Below are 21,867 nucleotides of genomic sequence, written 5' to 3' on the forward strand. Positions count from 1 at the left end.
GGCGAGGGAGGAGAAGGGGGAGACGACTGAGATGGAGGGGAAGGGAAGTGAGAAGGTGGGAGGTGGTGCGTTGCGGAGGTTGAGGGAGGGGGTGAGGGGGTTTATCATGCGGGGGGCTGGTGGGAAGGGGAAGGAGGGTAAGGAGGAGAAGAAGAAGGGTGGGGATTGGATGGGTGCTGGAGGGGATTGAGTGCTGTTGTTTGAATCGCTCTTGATTTGGTTTGATTAATTGTATGCTTGAATAGACGGGTGGCATACGCCTCTCGACTCGTGATATGCGCGAATGTAGGGGATCCAAATGCCACATTGCCGTGTGTCTAGCCTCACCTCTCCGCCAGCCCGGTAAGCTCAACAACGACATTCCCAACCGTACTCAACACCCACACCGCAATCAACGTCCACCCAATCCTCTTGCTAAACACCCACCGATTCAGCGGCACGGCAATCAACAGCCCAACCAACGTCACCAGCAACGTCATCCCGCTCACAATAAGCGTATTGCTGACCTCGATATGGTACGTCTTGAACTTCAGGTCCTCCCCGGGGTGCTTTTCGCCCCGGTGCTGCGCGCCGGTGATGAGAATGTACGACCCGGAGAGCCCGATGCCGAGCAAGATGTTGAGCATGGGCCCGCCGAAGCAGGCGGACAGCGCCATGACGGGGTACCCGAGGCGGGCGACGGTGACGTCGGCGACGAGGTCGCCGAGCGAGTTGCCGACGGCGAAGATGGTGAGGCCCATGATGGCGTGGGACATGTTGAGGATGACGGCGAGGGCTTTGAGGGCGCCGACGACTTGGGAGGCGATGGTGGAGATCCACGCGATGGAGACGGTGAAGCCGACGAGGCTGAGGATGTATCTGTAGATGGCGGGTTTGTGGGTTGGGGTGGTGGTGAGGAAGAGGGGGATCAGGAGGACGACGGAGATGAGGAGGCTGATGAGGATGGGTTTGATGAGCCAGGAGGGGGCGATGTCGATGGGGGATTGGGTGTAGATTGCGAAGACGATAAAGAGGGGCGCGAGGAAGAGCTGGATGATGAGGAGCCAGCGGTTCCACAGCTCTGGGCGGTTGTCTGTTGCTTCGTCTTCTTCTGGCTCCTCTGTGACGGTGACGGAGGCGTTGTGGTGGTCGCCAGCGTTGGAGGGTAAATGGCCATGCTGTTGTTCTGTATTGGCGGCCACCTTTGCAGTCCCCTGCCCTGCAGCGCCTGGATCGCCACGCGATTGGATATGGATGACGGGGTCGTTGAGTACCTTTCCGGTTCCGGCATCTTTAAAAGGAACCGAGTTCTCCTGCCCAGCAGCTCTGGACGCGTTTGAGTCGTAACTCTCACCCTTGATCTCGATGCTGATGCCGTCATCATCCTTGCCGCTTTCCACCACGGGGAGCGTGATGGTGAGCAGGAAGACACTCGGCGCAGCCACGATGCCAAGTGCCTTTTCCCAGTAATTCTTGTCGTGCCAGTGGTAGATGGTGGGAAACAGTGTCGAGATCAAAACCCCGGGCGGTGGTAAGATGGCGTGAGGCCACCATCGGTCCGTGAACGTGGGAGACTTTTGAAAGACTTGCTCCGCGCTTTGTGAAACCGGTAGCGACTCGGGCGAGATTGGAGGTGGGAGGTGCAGATCGGGCAACCTCGAGGAGGCAGCGGTGGCGGGATCGTCGTGATAGCGCGGGAAGGGAGATGATGCGATTTCTCGTGCCTGAGTCATGGGGGAAATCATGGGAGACGGCCGTGGACTTCGGCTATTCGATCGTTCCCGTCCTGGGATGATGATCTTTGGCAACTGCCTTGCATGAGGGACCGCTCTGGGCGTATGGACATTGATGTCGCCCGTAGATCGAGGCACCGACAAGCCTTGAGGTGGGGCAAGCAGGTCCGGTGACCGTGGGATGGACCGCGTCGAGCTGTGACGAGTGTGGATCGGTGCCTCATGCCGCGGCGTTGCGGGCGAGACCTCGAAGCTTGGCGATTTCGGTGGCATCTCTATTCGCGAGGGAATCGGGACCCCAAGAGTGCTGCTCCTTGATCTAGCATGGCCTGAGTCGTCTTCAGCGTCGATCAAACTGTGATCCGGGCTTCGACTCCGCTCTCGACTCATGCGTGGCACGTCAGGCTGCTGTACCAGCGCTGATGGAGCCTGTGCGCTGAACGATCGTTGCCCCATCAATGGCGGCGCAGTGTTTGGTACTTCCAGCTCCCGCCTCTCCATTGTCGGGCTTGCACCATCGTGGTGGACTGTGACTTGATACGGCGGCCTAGCGGCGGGGTCTGAAGGAGACGACATCACGTCTTGCTGCTGCGCAGTGGTGTACGTCGGATCGTCCGAGAATCGTCGGGGGTTCATGGGATAAGTCTGGATGTTCCTGCTTTTTTGCAATGCTTTGAGGACCGCCTGAAACTCCAGTGCTCCGACAAGCGACGGACGCACGGGAGTGAGGGTGTTCTTCCTTGATCGCGCTGTTCCGCGTGTAAGCCGCATATTACTGTTCAGCTCACTCATCCACCGATCTCGCGCTTCCTCCTCTTCGTCCTCGTCCAGTGCGTCCTCGTCGGCACCACGCTCCAGCGCAGACCATTCTTCCCATTCGGCATGAGGTGATATGGCCGGTGTTCTTGATGCGGTGGAAGGGTCGTCCGACACATCGTGGTATTCGTGCTCTTCCATGTCATGCTCATCGGGCGGGATGAAATGTCCTCGTACAACCGCCTCTTGCTCCTTCCGCCGTCGTCTCCGGGTCAACCACCAGTGCCATGCGACTACGAATGCCACGTAGAAGCAATAGTACACCACCATGGCGATGCACTCCCAGAGATGTAGCCTGCCATCCCAGAGAAAGACAATGCTGAATGCGGCGGCAACGACGAAGAAGCCGACATCGCGGATGAAGCTCTTTCTTGCGACGTGGAAGGGTCGGATGAGAGCCATAGAGCCAGAGACCACGGCGGTAATGAAGCCCGCCGCTCCAAACAACTCGCCCACCGCCAAGCTACCAGAGTTGGTGCTCATGGCGGCAAAGGTGGAAAAGACGTCGGGGCTACCGTTGCCGAATGCCAGAAAGGTGACGCCGGCCATGCTTTCGCTCATGCCCAGGATGGTGGCAATAGTGCTGAGGTTGATGCAGAAGAAGTCACTTGCGGCGATGCCGATGGTGGAGAAGAGCAGGCCGAGCCATGAGATGAGGATCATCAGCCCGATGGCCTTCAGGTGCGGCAGTTTGCAATAGTACAAGTCGAGGTAGGCGGCGAACCCGGCCTCATCGTTCGGACATTGCGCATGCACAAAGGCGCATTGGTCTTCGGCATGGTGTACCAGGCGGCACTGCTCATCCTCGTTGATCAGAGTGGAGTTGAGGCCATCCCGCTTTCGAAGGAGGAAGGTGTTGTCTCGGGGGAGGAGGGCGGAAGATGGGGACGACTGGACTAGCAGGGCGTAGGTAGCGAAGCATGCGCCGAGGAAGAGGGTGAGGTAGAAGGCTCGCGCAGCTCGGAAGGCTGGCCTCGAGGCACCGCGCAAGGGCGATCGGTCGAGGGCGGGAGTCGGCATTGTCGGCGCATGCTGGACTGCGGCGGTGCGATAGGTTGGTGAAGATGGGAGAGAGTAGACCAGTGTGTTTCCTCAAGGCAACACTGACGGGTCGATGGCCAACACGGCGGAGGGGCGAGCAAGGCGCACAGCCCACGCTGGCCAAGCAATGCAGGCAAGCGTGACGTTTGCGCTCGGCACTCAGCGTCGGCGATGAAGCCGAATTTAGAGTTCGCGCGGCGCGGCGGGCGCTCCCGTTTGTGTACTCGCCGTAAACAAAAGCGCAGCAACACCACGCATTAATTCACGAATCGCTGAACAGGCAGAGACACCACCGCAGTGCGTCACGGAATGCTGTGAAGTGTGAACACCCAATAGACACGACGCCTTCACATCTCCGCCAACATGCCGCGCGTCCGGGGCAACACCGCCAACACGGCCGGAGGCATGAAAAGCGTCCAGATCCCACTAAACGACGACCGAGAAGAAAAGGCCGCACGCCTGCAATCGCGACAGGCCGCGCACACCAAGCAGATGGAGCAGTACAAAGCCGTCGCATCGCCCGCCAAAAAGCGCAAGTCCCTCGGCGACAGCATCGGACCCTCCACCCCGTCCCAAGACCCCGACCAGCATTACGATGTCGCCGGCACCGCGGTCACGCCTATGAAGCGTGTGCCCATCCTGGCCAATTTCGAGGAGTGGATGAAGATGGCGACGGATAACAAGATCAATGCCACCAACAGCTGGAATTTCGCGCTCATTGATTATTTCCACGACATGAGTTTGTTGCGCGAAGGCGATGGCCGGGTGAACTTTCAAAAGGCGAGCTGTACGCTTGATGGGTGTGTCAAGATTTACACGAGTCGAGTCGATAGTGTCGCCACGGAGACGGGAAAGCTGTTGAGTGGGTTGGCGGAAAGCAGGGATAAGAAGAGCAAGAAAGGTGGAGATGACGCGGGCGAAGAAGGAGAGGGAGAGGACGGCGAGGAAGATGAGGAGGATGGAGACGGCAGTGGGAAGAAGAAGAGCCGGAAGAAGGCACAGAGGAATGCGGAGGCGACATTGGCGACATCCTTTGATCAGCTGAGACTGAAGAAGATGGAGCTGGAGTTTTCCGTGGATCCCCTCTTCAAGAAAGCTTCCGCGGATTTCGATGAGGGTGGAGCAAAGGGCCTGCTGTTGAATCATCTGTCCATCGATGGAACTGGCCGAATCGTGTTTGACAGTAGCGACGATGCGCAAGAGACCTCACCAGACGACAGCAGAAGAGACAGCATGGAACCGGACGGCGGAGAGGAGGAAGAGAAGTCGAAAGAGGCGTCCGAAGCAATTCTGCAGGACGGCGCTGTCGATGTCGCGGCACTGGGCGCACGCTTCTTCCCCGACCTGAGCAAGCTCGACAACCAGCACATCTGCCCGAGCCTAAAGACATTCGAGCTAGGTGCAGGGGATGCAGCCATGGACCTCCCATTCCTCAAAGCCCCGGAGAACTGGCGTGACGAACACCCAGAAGTCACACCAAACGGCACAGGCCTCGGAGACGAAAGTGCAAATCCCGACGACAACAACAACACTTTCTCGCCAGACTACGACAACGACGACGCCGGCTTCGACCTTCCCCCGGAAACAGGGTTCGGCGAAGGAGGTGAAGCCTGGGCGCGCGACGCCGCTCTCGAACCGCAAATGCGCGTCCACGACATCGCAGACGGCAGCGAAGAGGCAGGCGAGGTCGGCACCTTCGACACCGATGGCGCCACCTACGGCGTCAAACTACACCACCGCTCGCACGACTCCGATGAACAGGAGAACATTCTGCAGTACTTCGACACCGCCCTGCGCAAAAACTGGGCCGGCCCGGAACACTGGAAGATTGCGAAGATCCGGGAAGCCAACAAAGCGGCGCAGGCGCCGAAGGAGAAGCGCAAGGAGAAGGAGCCGTTTGAGATTGATTTCGCGGCGCCCATGACGCAGGAGCTGGCGACGGCGTTGTACACGAGTGCAAGCAGTAATGCGGCCATCTCGCTGCCGAAGAAAGACTGGAAGAGTAAGAGTCGCAATCTCCTGCCAGATGACAAGCATTTCAATTCAAGAGATTTGCTGCGCTTGTTCTTGAAGCCGAAGGCGAGGATTGGCGCGAGGAGAGGAGGCGCACAGCGAAGGCTGGCCGAGCCGGTAGTGGGAGAGGGAGAGATCGATGAGGCATACTGGGCTACGAATGCCGGTGCTGCCGCCGCGCAGCCGGACGAGGATGCAGTGCAAGGCGATTACGATGCGAACTTCTTCCAGGACGACAACCTGCCTCTGCCTGGCGGAATGGAGGCGGATGACGACGACGACTTTGCCGACGCGCGCGAGCACTTCTCCCCTGGTGCTGATGAGGTTGATGCTGCAGGTAATAGTGGACCTGAGGGCATCGGCATCGATGGTATCGTCGCAGGTTCATCGCAAGAAGGAGGAGCAGACGAGGGCGCGTTTGGTGCGAATCTGATCGCGCAATCTCGACGATCACGGCCGGAGTACGTGCAATACGCGCGCGTGGCAAAGAAAGTGGACGTGCGAAGGTTAAAAGAGGAGATGTGGAGGGGCATCGGATTCGAAGCAATGACACGAGGTGAGGTTCCAACCCCCATCCATCACAGCACAGTCACCACTAACCCCTCCCGTCCCCAGACCAACCCAACACCACCACCACCCTCGCACCCCCCACCCTCGCCAAAGCCAAAACAGACACGCTCCACTTCGTCGACATCATGAACAACCTCAAGCACGTCTACCCCCAACAGCAAATGCTGGACATCAGCACGAGTTTTGGGTTCATTAGCTTGCTGCACTTGGCGAACGAGAAGGGGCTGGTGATTGAGAGTGTGGAGGGGTGGGAGGACTTGACTGTGCGGAAGGATTGGGATGCTGTTGTTACGGGGGATTGATTTTCGACACGTGTAGTACTGCTGGGCGTTTGGGGAGCGAATGAGGTCACGTTGATCCGACTGATGGGCGCTTTTTGGGTATGAACGACTGCAGTGTACAGGATACCGGGTGTGACTCGCATCATACATCATTCAAGCAAGATATCGACGTATCTCCACCCTTCCAACCCCGCATGCATATTCCTCGCACCACCCTCCATCTCCCATCTCGAGAAGAAACGACCTTACTTCCCAGACTTCGTAGACGTGGCCTGGCCCTTTGGCGAAATCGTCTCCCCGCCCGGCGCGACGGTGACGAAAACATTACTCGTCGCAATAACCGGCTTAGGCGTGAACGTCACGACCAGCGTGCTCGTCGGAGAAGGGGAAGTCGTACTCGATGACGTTGACGTCGTGAGTGTAGAAATCGCACCGGCTGTTTGGAAGGCGTGGCCGTCGTTGGCGTTTGCTGTGACTGTGACTGTAGGCAGTGCCTGAGGCATGATTATGTTGACTCCTCCAGGCGTGCAGGTGTTGGGGAATGAAGGCGAGCCGGGTGCGAGATTGAATAGGCCGTAGGGGCGGTTGTTGTACAGGCCTATGATTGTGTAGGCGAAGAGGGCTGTGCTTTCGAGGAAGAGGAGGGCGGCGAGGAGGAGGAAGAGGGGGGTTGGGAGGAAGACGCCGCTTTTGCGCTGCGGGGCGTGGGTGTCGGGGTAGATGGTGCGAGGTGGGGTTGGCGCTGGGGGATTGCTGGTCGTGAAGACTGTCGAAAAGCGAGGGGGCTTTTGTCCTTTTTCGCTGAGCTCGGCGTCTTGTTCTTTGGTGGGGTCGTAGTAGTCTTCGTTGTCTTCGGGTGATTTGGTTCGAGTATGCTTTGTGTTTGTGTCGGCGGTGTCGTCGTTTGATGCTCGGCTGCCAGCAGCTCGCTGTAGTTCCCCGTTGATGTTCCTTTCGAAGACCCGCTTGAAAGACATTGTGAGTTCGTGGTTTTCGTTGTCGTTCGTGATGGCGTAAGAAGGCGATGAGTTGTGTGGCGCCGATAAGTGAAGCTAGGCAGCAGGACGGTAACTCGTTACGAGACAATAGTAGGAAAAATCCGTCAATAACAAGTTTCGAGACTCAAGTCGACATTGTCCCGCAATGCCCTCTCTATTGAATGAAGGAACAAGGACAATAGGAAGGAGAGAACGCGGAAGTGTTGTCAAACTTCTACCCCGCGCTCCAAGGTGAATAAATCATGCGATTCTAGGCGTCACTTTTACACACAACTTGTCGCGAACTCCATGAGCGAGTTCGAGGCCGTGTGGTCATTGCTGGTGGCTTCCTCAGGCGTCTGGCACCGAAAATAGCGGGTCGGAGGGTGAATGCGGACATGGGCGCCAATGAAGATGGTTCCATCTACCGTGAATGCAGCATGTGTAGCCCTGCGTTTTGGCATGATTCAGAAGTGACTGTAACGCCGCGAGTGTCTCGTCCTGGTTGTGTTGGAAGGGCAGCAGAGGGAGAAGGAGTGAGGTTTCGAGTGAAGGTGAAGTTACGGAATGGCGAACGCTGATTGGTCGGCTGCCGACAAGGGCCAAAAATAGCCAGCCTTGGACGCAACACTTCCACCCACTCGTCCACAGGCGCAACCGTCAGATCAGAAAAGGGTCTAATTCGTGTCCGAGAATGTCAGTCTAGTCTATCAAGCACACATCTCCAGAATCTCCAACACCTGCTCCTCCCTCACCATCGGAATGGGATTGACCTCGCAGCAAAAGTCCTTCAGACTATTCGCCGCCAGCGCCGCGAACTTGTCCCGGCCGACTCCCACCTCCTGCAACGTCCGCGGCATGCCCAGCTCCCTGAACACCGCATCCAGACAATCGCCCAAGTCCGCCGTGTCCTCTTTCAACCCTCTCGCCTTCAACACCGTCGCGACCGTCTCTTCGCTCCACAGCACCGCCTTGATGCGCTCCTGCTTTTCGCCATTCACTTTAGCATTCCACTTCGATACGCTCGGCAGCAGGATGCAACTCGTTTCGCCGTGTCCCACGCCTAACGGACCCAGTTGGTGTCCGATGCCATGACTCGCTCCGGTGCCCAACACCCCTTTCCGCAGCATATACAGCGCGACCCCAACGCCCAGCAAATTCCGCAGCCTCGCCTCTTCATCCTCCCACTCCTTTGACGTCCCCAACAACCCCGCCACAATCAACCGCAGCGCCTCCAAAGCCGCCGCGTCCACGCTCTCCTCCGGCTCGTGCACGCGACAGTAGCACTCAACCGCATGATCCACCCCTCGCACCCCCGTGCTCAACCACACCCACCTCGGCGTCGTGAGCGTCACCAGCGGATCGCAAATAATCAATCGCGGCCCACAGAACGGATGCCCCATGACGAGCTTGTAATGCGTCTCCGGATCCGTGCCCCCGGCATACTGCGTGTACTCGCCCCCCGAAAGGGTAGTGGGGATGCAAATAAGTGGAATCGTCGGCGCGACGCAATCCAGCCCTGCAGAGGACTGCCGCATCGCGCCCTGCGTGGCTCGAATCTTCGCCCCAAAAGGCGCAATCTGCTCGACGCTCGTGATGTCGTTCGCAATAAAGAGCAGCATGCACTTCGCCCCGTCGATAATGCTCCCTCCACCCAACGTGACAATACAATCAGCCTTCACAGCTACAGCCTCTTTGGTAGCGGCTATGACTTCGTCCCACGGCGTGTGGGGCGAGATTCCGATTCGCGTGCCGGCGAGGCGGGACCCCAGCGCCGTTTGCAATTTGCTGACTTCGGAGGTGTTTTTGGAGAGCGAGGTGGAGGCGATGAGGTAGACGCGCTGGGCTTGGAAGGTGTTTTCCACGTGGTGGGCGCAGGCTTCGTGGTGCCGGCGGCCGTAAGAGACGTACGGGGGGTTTTCCAGGTTGGGCAGGTTGGGGTATGCGAGGCGGTAGGTTTCGCCTGGGAGGGAGGACATTGTGGAGAGGAGGGGTTGTTGAGAATCTGGTAAGACTTATGAGGAGGGATGTGGGTTTCAAGTTGGAGAGGTGGGATGTTTAGATGACTTATTTTAATTGAGGGGCATTGATGTCAGCAAGAGACTGCAGCTGAAGTGTCGGCGCTGATCATCCTCGACTAGGCAGCCTCGATTTCAGCCGCATGCAGAACGTAACGTCAAGCAGGAACATGCTTTCTCGGCGCGGGCAAGACTGGCCTGAAGAATGAATTGCGATGACAGTATTGACAATCCTATCCAGAATCACTAATGTGCGTCTAAACAATACCCCACCCCCTAATACGTCTCCATCTTATCGAGGATGGCGCGAGTGAATTCATGCGTCGTCGCCTTGCCCCCCATATCCCTTGTCCGCGACTTGCCCTCCGCAATCACATCGTAGACGGCCTTGCTGATGCGGTTGGCGTGCTCGTCGAGCCCCAAGTGCCGCAGCATCATGCTGCCCGAGAGAATGAGAGCGGTGGGGTTCGCCTGGTCCTTGCCTTGGATGTCGAGTCCAACGTGACGGCAGCCGGGTTCGAAGACGGCCACGTCGCGACCCATGTTGCACCCGGGGACGATGCCGGGCCCACCGACGAGTCCAGCGCCGATGTTGGAGAGGATGCCGCCGTACAAGTTGGGCATGACCATGACGTCGAACTGCTGTGGGCGGCTGACGCACTGCATGCTCGCGTTGTCGACAATCATGTCGTTGGTCTCGATGGTGGGGAATTCCTCGCCAATCTTCTTGACGGTGTTGCGGAACAGGCCGTCGGCGAGCTTCATGATGTTCGCTTTGTGGATGCAGGTCACCTTGCGTCGGTTGTTGGCCAGGGCGAAGGCGAAGGCGAACTTGGCGATGCGCTCGGACTTGGCACGCGTGATGATCTTGAGCGATTCCACCACTCCTGCGACGGACTGGTGCTCGAGGCCAGAGTACTCGCCCTCGGTGTTCTCACGGATGATGCAGAGGTCGACATTCTTGTGTCGCGTTTCGTAGCCCGGGATGTTCTTGATGAGGACGATGGAGGCGTAGATGTCCAGCTCTTGTCGCATGGCCACATTGAAGGAGGCATGGCCGGCTCGCTCGACGGGGGTGTGGAGGATGCCCTTCAGGCCGAGTTTGTTGCGCTTGAGGGAGAGGATGGATTCGCGGAAAAGTTCTTCGGAGTGCTTCGTGCCCGTGTCGACGCCCGACACGTCCACCTGCTCCCACTCCACCGGCACATTGTCTGCCTTGAAGATGGTCTTGACCGATTCCGAGACTTCGGCGCCAATGCCGTCACCTGTGGTGCTCATTCTTAGCTCTTATCTGGGAAGGGGTGGAGGGAACTCGCTGTGTACCGGGAATCAGGGTGACGGTGTATTTGCCACCGAACTTGGTCGGCTTGAAGATGTCCGATGTTACGGTCGCGTAGGCTATGATCTGTGGTCAGTAGGGAGCTAGGGTGGGCGAGCGAAGTAGAAGGACGGTCGTACAGCGTGCGGCTATCGGGGCATTCGCGGATCGAGCGGTACGCAGCAGAGCCTATCGCGGAGGTGAGATCAGTAATTTGCCACATGCATTGACGAGAGAACATGCATACCTGAGTGGCTCGCTGTGAGCTCCGCGAAAACATGGTGGTTGCGTGAAGAGCCGGGATCAATGGCTTCGCAAAGATATCGCATCGTCCTGGAAAGTTCAAGTTGCAGCTGGAGCTTGACGGTTTTGGTCCGGCCCGTTCCGCGGTACGTACCGCTTGCCTGCCGGGTCAACCGGTGTATCAACACAGAATGAACGGTGCTTTGCGTCGGAATGATCAAGCAAATCGGCGAATTTGCGAATAAAAGGATCGATCAGACACCCATTGGTACGTATAAGACGACAACCACACATATTACACTGATTTCTGCAGTGATGGCATCCGCCGTGACGACAACATCGGCAACAGCCTCATCAGCCTGCGCAAGCAAACTCTACGACATCCCCGTACAAGATGCATCCTGTGCACTGCCATACGGCGGCAACCATACCGACATCATGGCGGCGTGTTGCGGAAGCGCATCCGTCATTGCCTACTACGATGATTGCGGGCTGTTCTGTCTCGCGCAGGGGCAAACGGTGCACGAGTTGACCGAGTGTCTCTTCGCTCACGGCGCACCCTACTCGAAGGTCTTCTGTAGCGGAAACACGACCGCCGAGGCTACGGGGATGGCGACTGTGGCGGCGAGTGCGACGGCACATGTGGTGGCAACGGCACAAACGGCGACATCGAGTCCATCGACTCCTAATGCTCAGTCTTCGTTCTCTTCGTCGTCATCCTCTTCAGCCGCCAGGACGGGAGACCGGTTCGGCGCGGTCAGATTCAGCTTTGCCGTCGGTTTGCTCGGATTGTTGTTCGGGTCTCTGCTGTGATGAGCGAAGCATGCAAGGAGATGGCATTGTTAGTTACTGTCATAAGGTAATGAATCAACGAAATCAAGCTGCTCAATCCCAGTCATGTTCTGCACGTCCGAATCGGTCGGGCCCAGATGTACTGCAGTGGTCTGACGAATGCCACCAGACGACTTGGCGCCCGCCATGCCCCACCTGCGCCCGCAAATCAAGACTGGCGCCGGCAGGAACGATCAACGGCTCGACGACCGTCACGAACCTCCCGACGCTGCATTGTCGGGTCTGTCATCTCCTCCTGTGTGCGACGGTGCCTACAAGAGCTGTTCCCCGTCACCAGATCTATCCCTTGTCGCCGTCGTCCGTTCGTTGTACACGCCGAGCAATCTTCCCCCACCGCGCACTGCGGAGCTCGCCTCGCTCGGCAGCGACTGAGACACAATTGCACCCAAGCATCCCCCTCGCTTACACACACCACTGCCACGCACGCCCTATTCTTCCAACCGATCACCTCCCCAGCCATCCCTGTGCCCTCGCTCTCTCGTCGACTCCCGCGCGCGATTGCTTTCGACGGCGCACCAACCCCGGCCTCTGCCCCGGGCCCTCTTCGACATTTCCCACTCTGTGCCACCACCGCCCTCCACCCTCTCCCCTCCTTCAACCACCCTTCGATTCCCGGCCAAATCCACACCCCTCCTCTCTTCCTCCTTTACCGCTTCCTGTCCATCGCCACCACTCTTGAACTCCGAAAGAGGTCGTCCGGGTATACCCACCGTACTCGAACAACTCCCGCTCCGATCGCCTGGTTATCAATAAACCTAGATCCCCAGACATCACAAGACAAAAAGCTCCTTCCGAGCCGCTCCCGCCATTCGCACCCATCCACTCGCAGTAGCGTACCTTAACCATCCACGCGCCTTTCCGCCCGCTCTGCCGTCCGCTCTATACCTCCCCACCGGGCCCGCCTTTCCTCGTCAACTCTACTACTTTCTGCCTCCGCCGTCTACCTTCCCCCGCGCGTCGCACCATGCAAGTGCAGTCACGACTCGGCCCGGGTTCGCATGGTCAGTCTAACGGCGACTACCAAAATTCCATCCCCGTCAACGGCGTCCATCCATCAGAATCCCGACCAGACTACACTCCATCCCCAACTCGACATCTTCAACCCGAGGAGAACGGCATGCATCCCTACCACCAGCCGCAGTATGGCGCGCCGCCGGGACAGCAGCGACAGTATCCTCCTCCCAATCATCAGCTGCCCCCCATGTATCCCTCCATGGGCATGGCGCCGATGTCTGCGGCCGGGCAGGGCGGCGTGGTCTACCACCCTGCGTCCCAGCAGGGCACACCAGTAGGCCCACCAGCCCAGGCGCAAGAGAAGCAATTATCCTTCAAGAGCACCAACGGAACATACCACTTCGAGCTCTCCATCGAACAGCAGCCCGCGCGCGCCCGCATGTGCGGCTTCGGCGACAAGGACCGCCGGCCCATCACCCCTCCTCCTTGCATCAAATTGATCATCACCAACGTGGCCGGCGAAGTCGTGCCCCCATCAGAGGTCCCTGGCGAGTACTTCGTCCTCTCCTGCGACCTCTGGGACGAGCAGGCGCAGAGCGAGGTCAACATAGTGCGAAGCTCCTCCACCTCCCCTGCCGTCAGCATCAGCACAGCCACCATGACCTCCTACCCGCCCATTCCCGAGCGCAACCTCGCCCCCGAGTACCAGGCCGTCATGTGGGCACCCAACGGCCAGCCCATGTACGCCGCGCCGCCCGGCTACCCTCCCCAACCCGGCATGCCGTACGGCAACCCGGCCTACTACCCCCAACAGTACGGTGGCCCCTCGCAGTATCCCCCCAGCAGCAGCGCAAACGGCAACAGCATGTACACGCGCAACCTCATCGGCAGCCTCTCCGTCAACGCCTCCGAACTCGCCGACGTAGAAGGCGAGAAAGCGTACTGGTTCGTGCTGCAAGACCTCTCCGTACGAACCGAAGGCTTCTTCCGGTATGTCCCCTCCCCCATCCCTCCTCCCACAATCCCAACCTCACTAACACTCACCCCTCCGCAGCCTAAAAATGGTCTTGTACGACCTTCGCAACGTCAACGGCGGCCCGGGCACCATCAAAGACCGCACCGCCTGCCTCGCCTACGTCTTCTCCGACAAATTCCAGGTCTTCTCCGCCAAAAAGTTCCCCGGCGTCATTGAGAGCACGCCGCTAAGCAAGTGCTTTGCCGCGCAGGGCATCAAGATTCCCATTCGCAAGGACGTCAAGGCCGACCAGGATGATGATGAGGATTGATAGGCGTTCACGTGGGCTTCGTTGGCAACGATTGAAGGCGGGAGTATTGGTGAAGTTGCCACGGAGGACAAGATCGCTTTTCGGTTGTACCGCTTTTGCTTCTAATCGCCGCTCCCTCTGGTCTCAGTAGAGGAGAGGGCCACCGAAGCACCTTTCGGCTAGTTTTGGACGGGGCTGGATGGCGCCTGCTCTGGGCGCGACACGATTTCGGCCGTCATAGTCTGAGGAACGAACCCTTGCGCGCGTGGTAGCGCCTGCTCTCGCAGCTGAGTCGCGTATCGTGCTCAAACTGCTCAGCACAGCACGCCACTTCCGCACGGCATGAGAGGGGAGGAAAGTAGAGAAAGTCGCGGATCTTGGACACTGGGAAATGAGAACAAAAGGGGAAATGGTCCGCTCGTGTCTATATGCTGCCTACTTCCTTACGAGTGGGAAATGTCGGGCTTCCTCACGCGGAACGAGACCGGGCAGACACGAGCGCGGTGGACATTGGAATCAAACGTTTCGGTAACTTCTTGTATCGATTGGAGCCAGCTAGGCATCCGTTCAAACCTTGTGTCACGTACTGTTTTGGTTGCTATCAAACAGCAGCATTTCAGTTTTCACACTTTGAATGATTGGCTTTCTATACGTTGAGAAGCGAGCTTTGACGCTATGATGGGCGGTGCGGGACGGGTGCGCTTTGTAGAGTCTATCGTGTTGGCGGCGGTGTCTGCCATGCTCGGTCGTGCCATTTGCTGCAGACCATAAGTCCAGCTTGATCGCTCAGATGGGGGAGGGACATGTTTCCGTCAACGAGCCATCGCAACCCTTTCACTCTCCTCCAAGCTGCAAGGCGAACATGCCCCCAGGGGTTGCAGGAATGCCTCTCCTCTGTCGTGGGAATACGTCCCCGCTCATCGTTCAATTTTCAGAGTACTTTTGTCCAACAAGTCTCGCGCGGCGCTCAGTTCCGCCTTGCTGAACCCATCCCACCCCTTCTCGCCTGAGGATGCCCGTCGGACGATCTCGCCGAGTTTGGCGGTGGCGATGGCGTTCAGCTTCTTCACTGTCTCCGTTGAAGGAGGCGCGAGGTCGCCGGTCGAGGGATCTGAGGTATTTTGTTGTTGCTTTTGGGAGGTGGAGCGGAGTTCGAGGAGGCGAGTCGATGTCTGTAGGGAGATGGTTAATAAGGACTCCGGAGAGAGCAAGTAGGAACTCAGTTCTTACCAGTTTCAACCCGTAGTACCCCCTCAAGTAGTCATCGCACAACTCCACACTCCGACAAAACCGCCGGAAACTCTCGGCCAAAAGCCTTGCCTTCTCCCCCACCGACTCCGTCCGGCTCGCCTGCAGATACAACACCTCGCCCAGCTTCGCGTGCATGTTCCACGCATTCGGCATCACAAGCAACACCTCCTCCAAACTGAAGACCGCCTGATCAAACGCGCCCTGCGAAAGGTACAAATCCGCCAGCTCCGCCCACGCCTCTGCGTCGGTGGGGCTCGCATCGAGAATATTCACCAACGCCTGCGCCGCCTCGGCCGTCTTACCGGCACTCCTTAACAACGCCGCGCGCCGCTTGCGAATAGAGAACTTCGTTGGATCTTCGATCAACACTTCCTCATACAGTCTCATCGCGGCAGCAAGCCCATGTTCGTCTTTCGCCGTCGCTTCAAGGTACAGGCCGTGCAGCGCGATTACGCGATCGTTGGTCTTGCCGAAGCGCGCGACTAGCGCTTCCAGGCATTGCCAGGCGGTGGCGTCGGCGCCGGTGCGCAGGCTGGCGAGGAAGAGGTTTTCGTAGATTTGCCATTTTTCTTGCGATTCCGTGTTGGTGAGGAGGCTGAGGGGGTAGGGCAGGGCGGCGAACCAGGTGGATTGGGATTTGAGGAAGGAGGGGGCTTGGGCTGTGAGGGCTATGGAGGTGGGGAAGGAGGTTGCTGTGGAGGGTTGGAGGAGGGGGAGGGACATTTTGGTTGATGTTTGGGGATGTGGTTATTGGGGTATCATTGTTGGGTGGGAGTTTGTAGGTGTACGTCGTTGCTCATCCATGGCGTGGAGTGAAAGATGCACGGATGTTCCCGTCAGGCAGACTTCAGGCACGCATACCACTTCGACTACACCTGACCCTCCAACCACTACTTTCTCCCGCATTCGGACGACAACCGATAGCCACACCATGCAATGTGATGTCCTGAGCAACATCCGTCTTGGAAAGAATCTAGATCCCGCATCCCGCAGGTAATGCCGGCACCTGCCAGCAGACTTGCCGGCCTTCAGAAGCAAGTATGGAGCGGCAGCATTCCCCTCGACATCCGGCTGGCGACAGCAGACTGCCGCTCCTACGATGACTCGGACCCGTACTTGGTGCAGCTTCCTCGCCTCTCCTACCTCCCCTTCGTCCTGGCAAGACTGCACGCCTTCTTCAAAGACAGCCTCATCCATCCCGATGTCGCGCCGAATGAAGCATGGCTGTCATTCGAAGGCGTCCCGTTGAAATGGCATTACCCCGTTGGATTACTGTACGACCTCTTTTCCGGCGCTGAGCCTATCAAACTCGATGTTTTGCCTGAGGATGCGCCACCAGACTCCGGTTCTCCTAGCTCTCCCCTGCCCTGGCGGTTGATCGTACACTTCTCGGACTATCCGGGAGATCAGCTTATCCAACTGGATGCAGAAGGCCGGGCGCTTCTAGACTCGTACATCAACACTGTGAAAGAAGCAGACTTTATCAGAAATGGCACCGCTCGGACCGTCATGTCTCTTAGCAAGGATGACTCGGATAACCTGTGGCGGGCTGTGCAAATTCGTGGGTCTACGTGACTACCTTCTACTCTCATCGCCATTTGACATGTTTTTCTAGATGATCTCAGACTGTTCAATACGGTGAACAACAAGCTCCTCAACCCACCCGGCTTGGAGCTACGCCATGTTCCCGTCAAGGTCTATCTGCCCACTTCCGCCACTCATTCGGCCTCCGACACCATCGCCGAGGACGCGCAACCATCTGGACACATACGTGTGGTCCAGGCCTTGGTGCCATTGTTCCTAGCAACGAGACAGCCGCAGACGCTCGGGACGGCGCTGAACGGCATCTTGCCCACCATCTTTCCGAGTCGACGGAACCCGTTGCTCGCCCAGCCTGTCTTACACGGTGCCGTCGTTCCCATGTCTGCCAACATGGAAGAGCTGGGCAAGGCTGCAGCGTACGCCGACGGCTTTCTGCACATAGCTGTAGTCATGCTCGGATGACGGGACGGGAGAAAGGGAGCACCGTAGATGAATCAACCAAGCCCATCAAGGACTCAACCGGTCAATCTTCCACTCTCCTCCTTGCCCCTCTTCCTTCGTATACCGAAACCGATCATGCAACCGACTAGCCCGCCCCTGCCAAAACTCCACCAAATCCGGCACAATCCTCATCCCGCCCCAAAACTCCGGCACAGGAATCCTCTCCTTCCCATCAAACCTCTTCTCCACATCCTCCACCCGCTTCTCCAACTCCTCCCTTCCCTCCAACACCCGACTCTGCTCCGAAGCCCAAGCCCCAATCCGCGATCCCCGGATCCGCGTATCATAGTACCCCTGACTCTCCTCGCCCGTCAAGCGCTCACACCGCCCCTCCACTCTGACCTGCCGCTGCAACTCCTTCCAATAAAACGTCAGCGCGCCATGCGGATTCGTCTGCACGTCCGCCGCTTTGCGCGACGTCGCCCAGTTGGAGTAGAAGACGAAGCCCCTGCCGTCCATCTCTTTCATCAGGACTGTGCGCGCGCTCACGCGGCCCGAGGGCAGCTCGGCGCTGGAGAAGACGACCGTTTCCGGCTCGGCGACTGTGCCGGATTTCGCGTGGTCGAACCAGATCCCGAATTGAGAGAGAGGGTCGGGTTGGAGCTGCGAGATGTCGAGGGAGTCTTTGGTGTATTGCTCGGCTTGGGAGGGTGCGCCGGCTGCGCCGGAGGTGAAGATGCGGGTGGTAGAGTTGGAGGACATGGTGCGGGTGAGGGTGGGGGTGTTCGATATGGTGATGGCGGTTGTGGAGAGGAAAGAGGGGAGACGAAATGCTTTGAGCATCTATCTCGACACTTTGGGAGAGTACAGGGATTTGTCTTGTGGGATGCCTGTTCCCGCGGAGAGAGCAGATTGGTATTGGAAAAGATGGTGATGCATGTGACTGGAGACGTTGCGGTCATTGTTAGGTAAGCAGCGAGCAGCGAATGTTCTTAGGCCGACATCGATTTTCCTTCCTCCGTCTTACATCAATCCGTGTTGCCTTCTCGAACCGCACTCTTCGGATCCCAAGCACCTTTACAGCCCAGCATGAGACGCAACACAATATCGAGCGCCAAACGCGCAGCCACAACCGCCACCCGAACCAGCCTCGCACACTCTCGACCATCTCCACCATTCATCTGCGCCGCCTGCAGACTCACAGCAGCATCGACTGCCTCCCAACGACCCTTCACAACCCTCCCCTGTCGCAACCAACAACCCTCCCCCTCTCCCACCACTCCCACCCCCAACCGCGAATCCATCCTCCCCCAAACCCACTACGACCACTTCCCCACCACCTTCCCCAACGGCCCCCCGCCCAACTCCCCCTTCACCCCCAACCTCCGCGCCCTCCGCAGCGAATACCTCGCCCTGCAATCCAAAACGCACCCGGACCTCGCTCCGCAATCGCAAAAAAGGCAAGCAGAAGCACGCAGCATGCGGCTGAACGAAGCGTACAAAACGCTCCAAGACCCGCTGCGGCGCGCGCGGTACCTGCTCTCCCTCCGCGGGATCGACGTCGAGGACGAAGCGGTGCAGATGGGGGAGAATGAGTTGTTGATGGAGGTTATGGAGGTGAGGGAGGCGGTTGAGGAGGCGGAGAGCGAGGAGGAGGTTGCGGCGTTGAGGGGGGTGAATGATGGGCGGGTGGAGGCGAGTGTGGGTGTGCTGGAGCGGGCTTTTGCGCGCGGGGATATGGAGGGGGCGGCGGTTGAGGCGGTCCGGTTGCGGTATTGGATGAATATTGAGGAGAGTATTGTTGGGTGGGAGAAGGGGCAGGGGGGTGGGGTGATTCATCATTAGATGGTAGTGGGGTGATGCTGTTACGACTTCGGGACGACGAGACGACGCGTGGCATAGAACTTTGTTCCATGATTGAAAGGAGTGGAATAGAGAAATACACAATGATGGGGGTTCCAATCGCTCCTTTTCTATCAACATTACTCCCCGCAGTTACAATGATTGACAATGGTATCTCCCTTTCAACGCAAAAGCAACACAACAAGGCGCCCACAGCATCAGAAAGGTGGATAGATGTATGAATGCACGAGAGGGCCACGCCAACGAGCGGGTCTCAAAAGAACGAAACGGCATCAATGCCGGGCCAGGAAGCGGACGTCTAGATGCTGTCGCCGTTCTCGTGCACTTTCTCCTCCGGCACGGTGGCGTGCTCGGGGCTCTTGGCGTACTGGCCAGGAGCACCGCCGTTCTTGCCGTTGCGCGTGCGCTCGAAGAACGTGCTAACTTCCGAGCTCCAGTCGTCGCCGTCGTGGTCAAAGTCCTCGTGCGCCGCCTTCTCCGTCTGGCGGTTCGCCATCGCGGCCTCCCAGTCGGCGCGCATCTCCTCGACGCGCTGCTTGTAGTCCTCCTCGGCGTTGTAGTACTTGCCGACGCCGCGCATGCGCTCGTAGAAGGAGAGATGCTTGGGGTGGATGGCGACGCCGTGGTACTCGTGCTCGCGGCCGGCGCGGATAAAGGCCCAGCGGCGCTCTTGCTCCTTCAGGTCGAGGCCGGTGGTGTCGGGCAGGAAGAGGTAGGTGAAGAGCGCACCGGCCAGACCGAACCAGGTGACGACGCGGAACTTGGTCACGTCGCCGATGTAGTTGTACAGGATGGCGGCGAAGAGGGCGCCGAGCTTGCCCATGGCGGCGGAGAAGCCGTGCGCCGTGGCGCGGATGGGGGTGGGGAAGACCTCGGCAGCGACCAAGAAGGTGACGGCGTTGGGGCCGAACTGGTTGAAGAAGGAGGAGATGTAGTACATGGCCTGGAAGCTGTGGATGTGTGCCGCCGAGCTGTAGTAGTTGTAGTTGAACGCCGGGATGACGAAGCAGATGAAGCAGCCGAGGAAACCGATGATCTGCATCCACTTGCGGCCGTAGAGCTTGTTGTCAATGAGGAAGGAGGCGAGGTAGTAGCCAACGAGCTCGACGACGATGTTGATCAGGTTGTACGACCAGCCGAGGGCGAGGTTAGTCTTGGCCTCGGGCACGATGATATCGATGAAGGTGCCCTGGAAGAGCTTGTTGCCGTAGAAGAAGACGTCGTTGCAGAACTAAAGCAGGTTGTTAGCATAGGTCCGTCGAAGGATATGTCGTTGCAAAGTTTGGGAGAGACGTACCCAGCCACTGGCAGTGGCAAACAGGCGAGGGCCGAAGAAGGTGAAGGTCAGCTTGAGCGATTGCACATCGTAGCCGGTGACGTTCTGCTTGCGCTTGGCAATGACGAGCTGCTTGGAAGCGGATCGCATCTTGTAGACACGGTAGTAGACGAGCCAGAGGGTGCCGGCGGCGGGTATGGCGAAGGCGACACGGTAGACCCATTGTGCCGTCAGCTTGTCGTAGGGCGGGTTGCCGGCGGAGCCGTTGAAGGCCAAAAGACAGAGCAGGACGATGACCTGGTTGAAGAACTGGCCCCAACCTTGCATCAAGAAGGCCGACGTGACTTTGCGGCCACGGTGAAGACGGTCCTCGCGAGTGGAGATCTTGCCAGAGCCGACAGCGTTCTCCATACCCGAGGTGGCGGTCATGGGGTACTCGCCACCCACGCCGAAAGAATAGAACATGAGCGAGAGGACGTAGCAGATGACCCAGCCGTTGAGGGTGACACCCCACGAGGCCGTAAGCATGAGGAGACCGATGAACATGATGGTGGCATCCTGGATCAGACCCCAGCGACGTCCGAGCCAGTCACCGACGACACCGACGAAGATTTGACCACAGATGATACCGACGACTTCGAGGTAGGTGGCGGCCTGGATCCAGACCACCTGACAGTCCGTGGCTTTCTTGCCCCAGCACGTGGGGAATGCGTCCTCGAAGAGCGAGGTATTGAGACCGATGGAGAAGAGCACATAACTGGAGAGGAAGGTCAGTGAAGAGCTTGGTGACGAGGAATCGACTCATCTACATACCCTTCGAGAAGCAGACCGGCACCAGGAATGACGGCGTTGCGGAAGTACCAGCCAATGGGGCTCAGAGGGTCAGCCTTGATCATGCGGCCCAGGTTGCCGAGCTCGCGCGCGGCCTCGGCGTTGTTGACCTTGTTGACGAAGCCGATCTTCTTCATGAGGGGGAGATCAGCCCAGTAGACACCCTCGGGGGTGAAGGAGTCGTCGGGCAGGAGGATCTGACGGAAAACGTCGGACTCCTTGCCGTTCATGTCGCCAATATCGGCGGTCGCGACGTGGTCGCCGGTGCGGTTGGGCCCATGGGGCGCGGCGAGACCGTAGTCTCGCATTGATTGATCACCCATGTTGACGGGAGATCACCAGCAGTGTGGGAGGGGGAGTGCTGGTACAATGCTTACAAAGAGAGACAGGGAATGAGGATAGACACCGACGAGCAGAGAGGGAGGGGAGGGGAGAAGGGGAAGCCAGCGGAGGAGTGATTTATTTATTCGGCAGGCCTGGTGAAAAAACACCCGAAGCTCGCGATAGGATGGTCGGCGGGCGTAAGCGCAAAGGCAAGTCGCGCACTAGCGCGCGGGACGCTGGGGCGAGCAGAGCTTCCGGGCTGCAGGCCCTTGGCACGTG

At 58.5% G+C, this 21,867-nt stretch overlaps 12 protein-coding genes across 12 annotated transcripts; 5 read left to right on the top strand and 7 right to left on the bottom strand.

Moving 5' to 3' along the window:
- Positions 1-323: 323 nt before the first annotated feature.
- BDY17DRAFT_255043 (Sodium/calcium exchanger protein-domain-containing protein) lies at positions 324-3,548 on the bottom strand (the record flags this gene model as incomplete). The annotated part of the gene is made up of 2 exons (XM_033731491.1): positions 324-1,985; positions 2,127-3,548. 2 exons carry the CDS (start codon positions 3,546-3,548, stop codon positions 324-326), a joined length of 3,084 nt encoding a protein of 1,027 aa, XP_033587151.1.
- A 255-nt stretch (positions 3,549-3,803) lies between these two features.
- On the top strand, positions 3,804-6,627 carry BDY17DRAFT_284495 (condensin complex subunit 2/barren). Its single transcript, XM_033732096.1, has 2 exons — positions 3,804-6,138; positions 6,198-6,627. Exons 1-2 carry the CDS (start codon positions 3,933-3,935, stop codon positions 6,452-6,454), a joined length of 2,463 nt encoding a protein of 820 aa, XP_033587152.1. The 5' UTR covers positions 3,804-3,932; the 3' UTR covers positions 6,455-6,627.
- Positions 6,481-7,552, bottom strand: BDY17DRAFT_195144 (uncharacterized protein). Its single transcript, XM_033730046.1, has one exon. The coding sequence runs from the start codon at positions 7,408-7,410 to the stop codon at positions 6,679-6,681; it is 732 nt and encodes a 243-aa protein (XP_033587153.1). The 5' UTR covers positions 7,411-7,552; the 3' UTR covers positions 6,481-6,678.
- Positions 7,553-7,946: 394 nt separating this feature from the next.
- BDY17DRAFT_302045 (uncharacterized protein) lies at positions 7,947-9,592 on the bottom strand. The gene has a single exon (XM_033734347.1). It carries the CDS (start codon positions 9,387-9,389, stop codon positions 8,121-8,123), a length of 1,269 nt encoding a protein of 422 aa, XP_033587154.1. The 5' UTR covers positions 9,390-9,592; the 3' UTR covers positions 7,947-8,120.
- On the bottom strand, positions 9,593-11,066 carry BDY17DRAFT_302047 (isocitrate dehydrogenase [NAD] subunit 1, mitochondrial, variant). Its single transcript, XM_033734348.1, has 3 exons — positions 10,994-11,066; positions 10,887-10,935; positions 9,593-10,826 (listed from the first exon to the last, which is right to left on the bottom strand). The coding sequence occupies exon 3, from the start codon at positions 10,704-10,706 to the stop codon at positions 9,705-9,707; it is 1,002 nt and encodes a 333-aa protein (XP_033587155.1). The 5' UTR covers positions 10,707-10,826; positions 10,887-10,935; positions 10,994-11,066; the 3' UTR covers positions 9,593-9,704.
- Positions 11,067-11,187: 121 nt separating this feature from the next.
- Positions 11,188-11,896, top strand: BDY17DRAFT_302048 (uncharacterized protein). Its single transcript, XM_033734349.1, has one exon. The coding sequence runs from the start codon at positions 11,203-11,205 to the stop codon at positions 11,800-11,802; it is 600 nt and encodes a 199-aa protein (XP_033587156.1). The 5' UTR covers positions 11,188-11,202; the 3' UTR covers positions 11,803-11,896.
- A 909-nt stretch (positions 11,897-12,805) lies between these two features.
- On the top strand, positions 12,806-14,081 carry BDY17DRAFT_312459 (velvet factor-domain-containing protein; the record flags this gene model as incomplete). The annotated part of the gene is made up of 2 exons (XM_033735625.1): positions 12,806-13,785; positions 13,850-14,081. 2 exons carry the CDS (start codon positions 12,806-12,808, stop codon positions 14,079-14,081), a joined length of 1,212 nt encoding a protein of 403 aa, XP_033587157.1.
- Positions 14,082-14,977: 896 nt separating this feature from the next.
- On the bottom strand, positions 14,978-16,034 carry BDY17DRAFT_255509 (tetratricopeptide-like protein; the record flags this gene model as incomplete). The annotated part of the gene is made up of 2 exons (XM_033731534.1): positions 14,978-15,232; positions 15,291-16,034. 2 exons carry the CDS (start codon positions 16,032-16,034, stop codon positions 14,978-14,980), a joined length of 999 nt encoding a protein of 332 aa, XP_033587158.1.
- Positions 16,035-16,307: 273 nt separating this feature from the next.
- On the top strand, positions 16,308-17,315 carry BDY17DRAFT_255309 (autophagy protein Apg5-domain-containing protein; the record flags this gene model as incomplete). The annotated part of the gene is made up of 2 exons (XM_033731520.1): positions 16,308-16,872; positions 16,927-17,315. 2 exons carry the CDS (start codon positions 16,308-16,310, stop codon positions 17,313-17,315), a joined length of 954 nt encoding a protein of 317 aa, XP_033587159.1.
- A 45-nt stretch (positions 17,316-17,360) lies between these two features.
- BDY17DRAFT_254955 (uncharacterized protein) lies at positions 17,361-18,056 on the bottom strand (the record flags this gene model as incomplete). Its single annotated transcript, XM_033731481.1, has 1 exon — positions 17,361-18,056. One exon carries the CDS (start codon positions 18,054-18,056, stop codon positions 17,361-17,363), a length of 696 nt encoding a protein of 231 aa, XP_033587160.1.
- Positions 18,057-18,383: 327 nt separating this feature from the next.
- BDY17DRAFT_312461 (HSCB C-terminal oligomerization domain-containing protein) lies at positions 18,384-19,139 on the top strand (the record flags this gene model as incomplete). Its single annotated transcript, XM_033735626.1, has 1 exon — positions 18,384-19,139. The coding sequence occupies one exon, from the start codon at positions 18,384-18,386 to the stop codon at positions 19,137-19,139; it is 756 nt and encodes a 251-aa protein (XP_033587161.1).
- Positions 19,140-19,455: 316 nt separating this feature from the next.
- Positions 19,456-21,572, bottom strand: BDY17DRAFT_255178 (MFS phosphate transporter; the record flags this gene model as incomplete). The annotated part of the gene is made up of 3 exons (XM_033731504.1): positions 19,456-20,388; positions 20,455-21,190; positions 21,247-21,572. The coding sequence occupies 3 exons, from the start codon at positions 21,570-21,572 to the stop codon at positions 19,456-19,458; spliced, it is 1,995 nt and encodes a 664-aa protein (XP_033587162.1).
- Positions 21,573-21,867: the final 295 nt, after the last annotated feature.

This window comes from Neohortaea acidophila (assembly GCF_010093505.1).
Source record: "Neohortaea acidophila strain CBS 113389 unplaced genomic scaffold BDY17scaffold_9, whole genome shotgun sequence".
NCBI classification, from domain to species: Eukaryota; Fungi; Ascomycota; class Dothideomycetes; order Mycosphaerellales; family Teratosphaeriaceae; genus Neohortaea; species Neohortaea acidophila.

Coding starts and splice junctions, on each gene's coding strand:
- BDY17DRAFT_284495 (XM_033732096.1), top strand. CDS start 3,933: ATGCCGCGCGTCCGGGGCAACACCGCCAACACGGCCGGAGGCATGAAA. Junction 6,139..6,197: donor ATTCGAAGCAATGACACGAG/GTGAGGTTCCAA, acceptor TCCCGTCCCCAG/ACCAACCCAACACCACCACC.
- BDY17DRAFT_195144 (XM_033730046.1), bottom strand. CDS start 7,410: ATGTCTTTCAAGCGGGTCTTCGAAAGGAACATCAACGGGGAACTACAG.
- BDY17DRAFT_302045 (XM_033734347.1), bottom strand. CDS start 9,389: ATGTCCTCCCTCCCAGGCGAAACCTACCGCCTCGCATACCCCAACCTG.
- BDY17DRAFT_302047 (XM_033734348.1), bottom strand. CDS start 10,706: ATGAGCACCACAGGTGACGGCATTGGCGCCGAAGTCTCGGAATCGGTC.
- BDY17DRAFT_302048 (XM_033734349.1), top strand. CDS start 11,203: ATGATCAAGCAAATCGGCGAATTTGCGAATAAAAGGATCGATCAGACA.